This window comes from Hermetia illucens, chromosome 2 (assembly GCF_905115235.1).
Source record: "Hermetia illucens chromosome 2, iHerIll2.2.curated.20191125, whole genome shotgun sequence".
NCBI classification, from domain to species: domain Eukaryota; kingdom Metazoa; phylum Arthropoda; class Insecta; order Diptera; family Stratiomyidae; genus Hermetia; species Hermetia illucens.
This window is the reverse complement of record NC_051850.1, coordinates 50,537,948-50,550,334: the sequence shown is the minus strand read 5'-3', so window position 1 is coordinate 50,550,334 and position 12,387 is coordinate 50,537,948. Positions and strand designations below refer to the sequence as shown.

The window sequence follows — 12,387 nt, the reverse complement described above, 5'->3', positions numbered from 1 at the left end:
AGTACCCCCGTGGCGCCGTAGCCTCGACAATAAGGTCGAACTATAATTCCTTGTAGTAAAATGGAAGTGGTATCCGGATAGCTGAGTGGTTAGAGCCTAGACTGTCGTACGGAAGTTCGCGGTTCAACACCCACTGATAGCAGTGGGATTTGTATCGTGATTTGACGTCGGATACCAGTTAACTCAGCTGTGAATGAGTACCCGAATCAAATTAGGGTAATAATCACGGACGCAATCCCGAAAACACTGCCTCCTGCAGGGTGCTGTAATTCTACAGTGTACCGTTACGGTCTTGAATGAAGTGCTCTAACACACTTCAAGGCCCTGATCCAAATGGATTGTTGCGTCAACGATTATTATTATTAGAATGGAGGTGACTACAAAACTATAGTATGTAGAAATATAAGAGCCATTTTATCTATTCCAGTACTTTGGATATACAGGAAAATAATATATAGGGAAAAATGCTGGTACACAAACACGTTGACGCTATACTCCTTATTATTGCATGCATTTGTAGAGTCTACCAAATGGTCCAGTTATAGGTTAGTTCTGCAGGTAGTTTCTATTTGCAAGTTGGTACGACATTATACGCAGGGGGTGGTGTTAGTTGAATTCGGTTCAAATAGTAATATTGCAGGATATCATTCATATATTGTGACTTCAGCAGAATCCCTTTTAGAAGCACAAACGAAGGCATGTTTTGGATCGCCCCTCTTAAGGGCATACATTTTTGTTAGTGAATAATCTTTTATCGCATATAACAGCAGATTAATCTTGTGTTATGAGTCAAATGCCAGAGTGGGCACAAGATAAAAACCAAACCCTGTGTATAAATACGATGCCATTATTCATTTTGCGGTCCGTCCTCTGTGAACTACGTAAAGATTAATGGAATCGAATACTTGCTTCATGAATAGTTCACGGGTAAATGGGAAGTGTGTGTCCGGGCCATCTGGAGAACTACGTTATATATGTATTGTTTGGTAAAATGCTGGATGATCTATCCTTAGTAAGTTGATTGCGAATAATGGGCCAAGGGCAAATCTAAATCTGCAGGTTGATCGATGTAACATGCGTCATAGGACCCTCATACATGTTTATGGGAATGGGAGATTAGCGGTAAATGGGGTACGAGGGACCATAACTTGACTAGGTCATCTACAACTGTGGACCTGACAATCTATGGAACATAATTTGCGGGAATGGAGAGTAATAACCATTTCAATGTGTTCCTAATATAGTGCATTTGTTTGAGATTAGGAGGCTGTCCGTTGGCTCCCAAAATGCAACTTTGTATGAATGAATTGTTGAAGTCAAATATTGCCTCCTCAGAAGTGTTCCGTGTTCTTGTGAATCTCCTACAGTGTATGTAGGTTAAGTCACTCGGCACACTGTTGCTAATGGGAATATAATATATACTTGGCACAATAGTTTTAAGGGCCATTCTTTGGATTTCTATCCGAGAGTGTATTATTAAGATCGAGATGAGGACCTGGGAGGAGAATGGATAGAAACTTTGCCGCTACGACAATATCGGCTTGGATTATGGGGATGCTATTTGGCGAGTCACACCGGATCCTTTTTCAAAGGTGTTCTAATGTTCTAATGCTGATTAGAAGCCAGAATTGCCAGCCAATAAATGACACTTCAAGAAAGGCCGATAATTTCATTACTGCTCCTGCCACGTAATGAATTCTATGTTCCCAGAGTGGGATGAGTGGTTCGCTCTAGAAACACGTGTCACAAAACAGTAGAGAAGGGTGCGAGCTCGTTGTGAAGACTTGGGGGAAGTTGAAGCATATCTCCGGAAACTGATAGTGATAGCCCGTAGGTCTGGTTGACGCGCTCTGCTTCATCTTGCAGGTATATATCGATAAGTTTGAAGATTCAAATAAAGGGGCATGATAGACTTGGGCTTTTTATGAATCGATATGAGGGCAACGCTTTCTAAAATCAATGAAGCGCAATGTGGGACAATGGATAAATAGGTAATTTTTATGAATACAACAAGAAGAATTTTACAAGAACACCACTAACTTCAATAATGTTCTTTATATTAGGAATAGTGGGCGGTTTCAGCTCTATATGGGCAGAGGGTGAAGCCCAAGTTGGAATAAAGATTATGCCGGACTGGGAGAGGGAATAGGGACTCGTTTTGTATAGGATAGCTGTGCGTATGAGATACATTTTTTTAAATTATTGAATAGCTTAGTTCTGTTGATAGATAACTTTCTACGTTGTGCTTCCTTGTATGTCACCATTTTCGAGTATTTATTAAGACATATCCTCATGTTACTAGTCCAAATCAGATTTGCAGTAATTACTCTCATTCGTTTAGATCCAAAGGTATATATTGACATAAATCACAGCTGATGGGAGGACCATCATAGATTGGTGAAAGTAGCCTGGAAACCTTGGAACGGATCCTAAATCCGATGCCGCCCGAATTTTTGACTCTATCTTTGAAGTATGGGCGTAATATATTTGCGTGAAATCGTGAAGTTGCCTTCTGAGAGATACGGTACATAAGCTTCTTTTTCTTTCATTAATTGCCTTCCTGTTCGTGGTGCATACTTGAAAATTGAAATAAACACTGAACCGATCGGCCAATAGACACACTCTATACTCCATGATGATTAGTAACGATGTTTTGGAAAATCGATGATTTTGCTCGATGATTTTATTGACATCGATGTCTTCTGATCGAAACATCGATATATTTTTGACGATGTCGCAGCACTATTTTGAGGCCTAGATACCTTGTGAATGGGCCTCCCATATTTTTTACCCTTTGCAATGAATGTGGAAGCTAACTTCTGTTTCGAAAACTATTAGCCCTTTCCTCTGATACCCTACGTGTCTATATTCGGTGAAACAATTTTGCACTCACCTTTTATGAAGGCAGGCTTTTGAAAGAACCTCTAAAGTTCAATGTACAGCAATGTAATTCACTGCATGTGGGTGTTCTTAGTTCCAACCTTTCTACCAAATTTCGTGTCAATAGGTACAAGCGTTTCTGAGAAAAGTACGTGTGACAAACAGACGGATTAACAGACCGACAGACTTTGAACCGCTTTTTCAACAAAACCTTAAAAATTATGGATAAAATAAAAATTTGCATGTAAGACTGATATAAGAATCTATTGAAATTTAGAGTTAAAGGACTGTTCCAGAAGGAGAATATGAAGGAGCCCAATGGAAAATTACATATGTTCCCTTCCACGTCGAGCCATGATCCAGCGCGAAGCCAAACTAGTTTTGTAAAATACGCAACGAATCCCGTAGATTTCCCATCTGCATAAATCCCATCACACTTACATATATGGAAGGGTTTCTGGCTCATTAAAAATTCCACAGTAAAAAATGGAGTTAAAACTACTTTCCAAAATAGAAATATATCTAAAATCTTTCCAAAGAAGCCGAAATATTTATTCAATTTCTTTTCATAGCCCCGTCATAATGGCCATCAAAAACACGATAACGATGGAATCCAACAGCACCAATTAATAGAACTAACTGTGCAAGTGTCACATCGTTAAATTAAATTAATTGGACTTGAATGAAATAGTATTTATGTGTATAGTCTAGTGCCCGTTTAGGAATATCTTGAAAGGAATGAAAGGTTTTCTTCAGCATAACAGGTGCGAGCTGATTATGTAAATGACTTGAAAATGTAGTTAACAAATTCATTAGGAGCAACAGTAGTTGTATGAACGCATAGTCTAGATGTAGAATAATGAAGAAAAATGTCTAAATCTATTGATATTGTTTTGGATATTCTTGTAAAGGTCTGAAATAGAAAGAAGGGAAGAGGTTCCGAAGTGTTTATGTGGTGATATTGATGCGATTAAGTTAGGGGAATACAACCATGAGAAATTGAGCATGTTTCATTTGACTTGAACGGTAACGTTGGTAACGTTGATTAAGAGATGGAGGATGTTTTTGCGGTAATAATCAGATACGATCAAAGCAAATCAATTTTAATAATATTTCATTGTTATCTGATTAATAGTGTTTTTCTTTCTCATAGTAAGTTTTCAGTCCTTTTTTTGCTTTGGCTTTTTCGATGGCATTGGCTTGTTCATTCTACAAATTTGGTTCTAGCATTGTAGACTAGTAGCGTTAACTGCTCGACTTACTGACTTTTGCTTTTCTTGCAATTTCCTTTTGGTATTCTAGTGTCATCCATTGGTTACCAGTGACCGTCTCAATGAAGTCTTCATAATTTTATAGCACAGAAGATTTCAAACTCTATTTAGATTTTATATAACTTCCTGTTGTACCTAACTCGTCATTTATCTTTTTTGGAGGCTGTCCTTTTAAAGAAGTTCTATTTATTGGCTGTACTTGAGTCAGGGCTCACGTTTCATATCCCTAAAGTAAAATAGGTTTAATGATAGTTTAATAAAAGTGGAGCTTTTCATGGATTTTATTATGGAGAGAACCGGATGATAGTTCTTTCTTACCAACTGTAACTTGCTTTTATTTCATCAATATCAGGTATGTCCTTTCCAATGAAAAAAAAAATCCTGATACAATGCCGATATCGGTATATCGTAGTGAGTCTCCAGTATCGACGGGAAGTTTCATTTCATTGAGTATTAATTGGTGGTCAAAGGGTAGTATAGGTCCCAGGGCGAAACGTAGATTAGTACCCACGATATATTATAGCGCTCATCCAGTAAACCTGGTGCTCGGAGTAGATTTCATAGTCAGCCAAAATATGAAACCTGTTGTTATCGGCTTTGAAAACATAAGCGAACGGTTATGCACACTGCATTTGCGAGACAAAATTTAGAAATATAAGCCTCATTTACGTTCACGGCCCTACAGAGGAGGCTGCAGAGTCGGAGAAGGATACCTGCTACGAGGCAGTAGAACGAACCCTCGAAGCTTGTCCCAAATATGATATCAAAATTATACTTGGGGATTTTAACAGCCAAGTAGGGACGGAGCCCGTATTCAGGCGATACATTAGCATAGCTTACATCAAAATACAAGTGATAACGGACTGCGGATTATTCAATTAGCAGTGTCACACGAAATGGTTTTTGGCAGTACCTGGTTTGCGTGGAAAGCGGACCACAAACATACGTGGGCATCTCCAGACGGGACCACTTTCAACGAAATTGACCACGTGGTGTTCGAATGCCGTCACCTCTCAGCCTTGATGAATGTCAGAACAAATAGGGGGGCCAATATAGACTCGGATCACTATCTCGTTGGAATGGTGTTCCGAGCTCGAATAACAACACCACCCAGAATCCCCTCTGATAATCAGGTGAAAGTGAATACCGAAGCCATTTACAACACAGCCCTCCGCAATAATGGATGCCACAATAGCATCAGTCAACAGAGATCCTGGATATGAAGCATCAACAAATGATCCTCACAATTCCTTGAAGAACGTTATCATAAATACGACTACAAACATACTTGGCCCCAGCCGCAAAAGGAATCGGAATGGCTGGTTTGACGATGGAAGTAAGCTAGCAACGGAACGGAAAAATGCTGCATACCGAGTAATGTTGCATTTTCAAAGGACGCGGGCATACACGGAGACTTATCACGAACTCCGTCGAGCGCAGAAATGACTTCACAGACAGAAAAAGGAAGCCTGGGAGAACCAACCAGTCTGTGAACTCGAAAAGTACAGGGAGCAACCGCATCAGGGGCGGAAGTTTTACCAACAAGTTAGTAGGATGAAGCCTCACACACTTCGATGTTCATCCTGCCGAGACAAAGAGGGAAATCTGATTTCCGACAGAATGGGCATATTGGAGCGATGGGTTGAGTATTTTGATGAACTGTTCAACAACCAAAATATTGGAGGTCCCGCGAACTGAAGTCAATGGACAAATATTGCCACCACCAAGTAACTACGCTGCGCTAAGCCTCACGCTAAATGAATTCGTATTGATGGTGAAAAGGTTAGCCGCCGAAGTAAGCCACCACAACCCGATGAATTTTAAACCCTACCTAGGAGAGCGGATGGAGAGGGTATACAAGGGGGAGAGGAAGGAGAGGGTTTTCCTAGTTTTCATTTTAAAATGATAGGATATCCTATCCCCGAAAGGAGGGTATGGAGGAAGATCTTCTCTCTCAAACTCCGCAGCGTTCAATCCTCCTCAAAGGTGAATAAAGCAGGTGTACAGAAGAAAAAGTCCCTCTTTTTAACACGTTGAAAAATTGTGGTTATCATCCCTGTTGATAAGTTATGTTACCCTACTCGGGTGCGGGAGGGGTTGGGGGGCTAAGGGGCAGTACCCCCTGCAACCTCGTTTCACCTCACGATGGTGATTGCTAAGCTTATTAATTATACGAAAATAGTCCCTTTTCAGGCACTGTAACCTTTTGAGAAGTAGTGATCGTTCTGGTTTTTTATTAGGGGTAGAAATGCGCAACTTTTCCTCTTTTATGTGGGTTCTTTACGCTTTCCCCAGCTAAACGAGTTTTGAGAGAGAGGGTCTCCTGCTTCTCCCTTCATACCCTTCTTTACCCCTCTTTCTTCTACATATACGGCCCATTCTCTCTGGTGCGCTTTTATGATGGTATAAAAAATCCACTTTGAGCGTCCATAACTTTTTAAGGAGAGGATTGGTGGACCACCACGTGTTTTCATTGGATACGGGGGGCTCATTCCTCCTGCATGAACATTCCACCCCCACCAGAGATGGGGTTGAAAGATAAACGTTTATTATGAATTGTATTATTTCACACATTTTTCCAGCCTCACTGGGAGAAGGTACATATGTATGAACCTAGAAACCTATGTTATGTTTATGTCCAGTAGACACTATTATCTAGTGCTATCGCTATTTGTATAGTTACATACGATTACGCAATATAATTGTTATTATGCACCAACAATCATAAATGTTCAGAATAAGTGAATTTTCCGCACTTTCTAATCTATGATTAACTACAATACCAAACACTCAAACATACATTGGCTCATAATTCCATAATGATTTAACACCCGTTCAGACTACGCATGCAATTCAGATTTTCTTTAATACGCCCATGGTTGTTCACTTCCTCCAGTAGCGTCTCAATTGCGGTATTATATGTATGAATGAGCTTCCATGGAAGCTATGTAATTATCTTGCGAAAATCCCATGTTCATATGTGCTATCATTTCCCTCTTGTATTGCAACTGTTTCCTTATAACGACAAAAGATTTCATCGGAAATTATTTTTCAGTTTTTTGTTAGAAGTGGCATTGATTGCTGAATGGCATGGGCATGTGCGCATGGAGATGATCAGTTACATCCCAGCACTCTTAGCTTCATTTTGTGAGTACTAGACCTAAAACTGCACCGTAGATTACCTCACAGGTAAATGGTATGTTCCTTCCGCCCAATACCAACTAAAAAAGAATATTCAGACGTTCAGTAAGCATCGATAAAACTCATCAGACAAAACCTCAACTAATCGAAGAATAAACAAATAAGATTTATTCGATATTGAAAAACAAGCAAAATCTCTCACACTTTCATCTTCATTCTCATCACTTTCGATTTCAGTATCATTGAATGAGGAGATAAAAAACGATGATCATAAAAATTGCTGGGAATCGGAAGAGTATAGTGTACCCTGCCGTATTCAGTTATCCATCCACCCGGTCCTCCACGCGTTTTGCCACAATAGAGATCATGTTTCAATTGAATCTGCAATTAACTTTCTTTGGCTTTGCAGCAGTAGGTAATTAACGAGAGTGCTACGCTTCAGATTGGTTGTGAACAATTAGAGAGTAGACCTTCAGGTCATTTAGTTTTCTGGCTCCTTACTCGCTTTGAAGAACGGTTATTTTTAGTTTTTATAGAGAGCTTTGACTTGAAATTTTCAACAACTTAATCCATTTTCTAGAGTACACTTAAGACGCACTTATCTAAAATACCTTTAAGTTAAAACCAGGTAGAATTAAAGTGATTGTTTGGTCTACTTACCGTCTAGGCTTTGGTCGTACAATTTCATGATTTGCATCAGTTATACAGAGTGGACTGAGCGCCCCCGCAAGATGTTCCACACCCAAGCGTCCCGGGTCCCAACTGTGTCGACCGGCCATCATATTCCCGCCTCCACTGCTGGTGCTACCACTCGTTGAGCAACTGCTACTGTTTGTGTTGAAGTTACTTCCGTTACTGCTAACACCGCTACTAGTCGATCCACCGCTGCTATTCTTGATCTTGTAGTTCAGATTTAGACCAACGACATTTGATGCTGAAGATGCAACCGTTGTCGCTGCTACTCCTGTTGCTGATGGGACTGGGGTTGTCGCGGCCGATGGTACAGATGATGGCGTGGTTAGCGGTGCCGCAATAGCGTTTGCAACATTTGTACTTGAATTGACTTTAGAACTGCCTACATAAGCAGGAATGGCGTTAATGGATTTCGTTGCTAATCCAATGTTTCCTCCACTGATATTGTTACTGTTTGCTGTAGCCAATGAAGAAGCTACTGGTATCGGCCCTGATGTTGCCTTTTGTGGAGACGTCCGTTGCCCAGTATCGATGACTGGGCTACCTGTATTTCCACTTGCTACAACCATCGATTGATTCATTTCTTTGATACTTTTGCCCCATTATTTTAGATTCTCCAGTGAAATTCCATAGTTGGCCATTTTATGCCCACGATAGAGTTCTATTGTAAGCAAAATTCTTTCTTTTCGTTCAGGTTTTGCGCGGTAGATAGTCCATCCGCATAGCAAATCTTGTTTTCGATCTATTATAGAATAGGTTTAGATTTGCATTTGAATGTTATTATTTAATATTACTCGGGTAAGGCAAATATTCGGTTGATTTCTGTTATAAATTACTGCTTTTTAGAAGGGTTACGGAGACTTTGTAAATGGTGCCGCCAATTTTTCTAGAAAAAAGATAAAAATATTTTTTAAAAACAAATAGTGAAAACGAAGATGATTGATAATTTTAGAAGGAAAGAGAAGATTGGACTTCGGTGAAAAAACGCAGGCGTGTACTATCTACTTTTATTTTAACATTTCAGTAAGCCTTATAAGATGTTGCACAACAGAATGTTGACCGAAGATAAAACGGAACAGCTCGGGTTTTCTTATATCAGGAATTCTGTGTGGACGACCGTTCCTTTTTCATATGATATTGACATCATATCGGTATAATGTCAAGTTTCAAGTAATATGGTTTTACCAGTTTTAGCAGGATTTCTACGAAAGTTTCCGGTTTTGTGATTTGCACTTTTGGTGAACTTATGGAGGTTTTCCAGTAAACTAAGTATAGGATATACATTCTATATATTTCTATAGGCAGACGTGGTAACAGGCTTCAATAAAATTAGATTTTTTTTGATAATATACAGGAGTTCATGTTCTCTCTACAGTTCTGTTCAGGTCTAAATACTTCGCGAAAGCGTAAACAAGTCAATAAACTGGAAGCTAAATGCTTCAGCTATAAAAGGTTTTGTGTTTCCCTATGTGAGGAAGGACGAGTGCGTACATAGTTGAAAATTCAATGGCACTCTATTAATTAAAAGAGCCATTTACCCAAATAATTTTATTGGAAGTACTGTATTGATAATAGTCAACCTCCTACGATTCACACTAGGAGTTCAACATCATTAGTAAATGAGAAGAGGTTCACCTACAGCAGATATAAACAAGTTGGGAAACCGGAAGCTTCAGGTATGAAAGGTTTTGTGTATTTTTTTCTATAAAGATATTTGAGTGGGAATCTGTCCTATTAGTACGTAACACGTAATATATGCATATATTATGTAAGAACATCCACTTTCGGGTGATATTAACATTCAAAATCTTGAATTTCCAAAGAAGTGACAACTTTGACCTATTATAACTTTATTAGTAATAGTGCGATTTCCACCAAGGTAGGATCAGGCTCTATATTGTAGTCTACATCACTGCAAAATTTCGCGGTGCTAGGATGAACTTCATGGGGGGTTTGCAGCCAATTACTGAAAATTATAGTAATATACTATTGTGAACTTTATTTGAAGAGATATCGGTATGGAAGGTATTTCAGAGCCTAGCCACCATATATATAGTGGCAGTCTTTTGATTTTTTAAAGATTTTTCGATTGGTCAGTTTCTGAGAATGGCCTCGTTAAATAAATGATCACTTTCATATAAGCGCACCACCCTGATTTTTTTCCGATTTTTGGGTTGGGTGGTTTCTGAAAATGAAACCTGTCCCATTTTGATTGCTTGATTGCTTTACTTGCGCTTTTTAGAATCTCCGTCAAAGCTAATATCAGGAAAGTATTAAGCGAAACCTTTCATTTGATACCCCATTCGTCGAAAAAAAGATTTGCGCACCCCTTTTGTAAGTATCGCCGAAGCTACTTTGGAGAAAAGTGCGTGTGACAGACAGACAGACAAATAGTCAATAGATTTTAATAAGATTTTGGTTTACACAAAACCGTAAAAAGTCGAAAAAGAAAACTAAACTCTTCGCCTGCGCTCCACCGTTCATATGGATTCACTTTATTGTGGTATTAATTATTTAAATACGATGATGACGTCATAAATGTCCTAGAGTGCAATAAATTCACGTGAAACATAAAATTTGACCTTCTATAACTTTGTTAATAATAGTTAGATTCTTCCCAGAACTAACGTTAATTATCCTTTATACTAAATTTAAGGGCGAAAAAAAATTTGCCCCCCCCCCCCACACAGGCTGACATTGAATTGATTTTGGTGAACCATTAGATAACTTTCAAGGAACACCTGACTTACGCTAGTGAAAGAGTGGGGAAAACTGCGTTAACTGGCATAATGCACATCATTGGAGGACCTAAACTACATACTGAGGAGACTACTGCTAGGCAGGGTGTATACTTTCATTCCACTTTGGATAAAGGTTTTTAAAGTAAAAGTGTATCAGTGGGAATCTATGGGCAGTATATGAGCGTATTAAGAGTTGCTGGAACGTTCAGAACGATATCAGATGAAGCAGTGTTCGTAGTTGCAGAGAATGATACCTTATGAGACCTTGGTGTTTGAACATGACAATCCTTCGTTTTTTAGGAATGTTTAAGTAAATATAAAGACCCCCCTTTTGGGAAAACCCTTAGCCGCAGAGGGGATATTTTTGCAAATGCACGATTCCCAAGCACTATGCGGTGCTATTAGTGGCAATATAAACTTTATTTGGAAGGAGACCGTAAGGTAAAAGATCTTATGAAAAAGCCCTAGGGATGGTACAATTCTCAACGTAGGAGTAAGTCTTTAACCCCTTTCACTTAAAAGAGAAATAACGTGTATTAGCAAAAGAATAAGAAAGTGCGAAAGTGAAATCTAAAGAGGAACTTCCGATAGCTTAGTTTTAAAATTGATGAAGAAACTTCGGTTAAGGCTAGAATATGCGTCTAAACTGGATAAAATCATTGCTCGAAAAGTTAAATCTAGAACAAAATCTCAATTCTGAGAAGGCGAATAGCAAAGGATTTATGCACGCCAGAGAACAATATTTTTTCATCTCGCGGAGGAAAAACTCAAACCCGCTTGAATTTAGCAAAAACAATATCGTGTGTTATAAGCACACAAAGAGGAAATCAATAAATAGATAGAGGATATGCCATAACAGGGGGTAATAATACTATTTACTAATGATTGTAAATCTCCGTGGTATTTGACTCTGTTGTTGGTGTGAAAGATGTGTAGGAGATATATTTGATCAACTGGGAAATTGTAATGATTTAACTGATTGAGCGATGGTCAAAAGGCCATCTGAGTTGCCGGAAGTCAACGCAAAGCTAAAAGAATGAGGAGGTAAAATAGAAAAAAATACCGCCTCAACTAGGTGTGTAGAGACGTAAAACACAAGACAAGAGGAAATCCGCACGGACCATATCCTTAATAGATGTTTCCCTAGCTCAGGTATTTAAAAGGCATGGCTTTTGGGTTTCCTACCATTTCTTGGCATCCTCAGGTATAAACATAGAAGACACCCCTTATTAGTGTAAGGTTCGCAGGAGTTAGTGCTGGCTAGCAAGTAAAAGTCCCCAAATTAAAAACTTTGTCAGGTATTATACCTGCTCCGTTAAATATTAAAAATAAAATAATAATAATAAAATAAAATAAAATAAAAGTGAAATGAATTGACGAAATGAGAATAAAATAATAGGAATCCACGCATGAGTTGGTGGTTTGAAGGATGTTCTGCCGAACGAATTCCTCCGGCGTGTGAAGCTAATGCTGAAATTGCACCTATCAGGCAAGAATAAAATAAGCGTACTCATTCACTCGAATATGCATTCGGAATATCTCCGTGAACGAAAACCGATCTGAAAAACGTCCAGTGGTGGATACAGATTACTATGACCAAATTGCGAATGCATCCCTCAAATTTGTCCTGTGGCGGATGAATCTATCTCGTGACATCGGTG

At 39.0% G+C, this 12,387-nt stretch overlaps 1 protein-coding gene across 2 annotated transcripts in view; it reads right to left on the bottom strand.

The window, feature by feature from the left end:
- LOC119648259 (ankyrin repeat and BTB/POZ domain-containing protein 2) overlaps positions 1 to 12,387 on the bottom strand; it is a 145,380-nt gene that overhangs the window by 27,772 nt on the left and 105,221 nt on the right. Inside the window, exons 3-4 of one of the 2 annotated variants that reach the window (XM_038049905.1) lie at positions 8,780 to 8,871; positions 7,953 to 8,727 (exon numbers count right to left, since the gene is read on the bottom strand). In XM_038049905.1, coding sequence (XP_037905833.1) covers positions 7,953 to 8,566 — 614 coding nt within the window. In that variant the 5' untranslated portion in view covers positions 8,567 to 8,727; positions 8,780 to 8,871. Of the gene's footprint in view, positions 1 to 7,952; positions 8,872 to 12,387 lie in introns of both variants that reach the window. The other variant, XM_038049904.1, reaches the window with a different exon arrangement.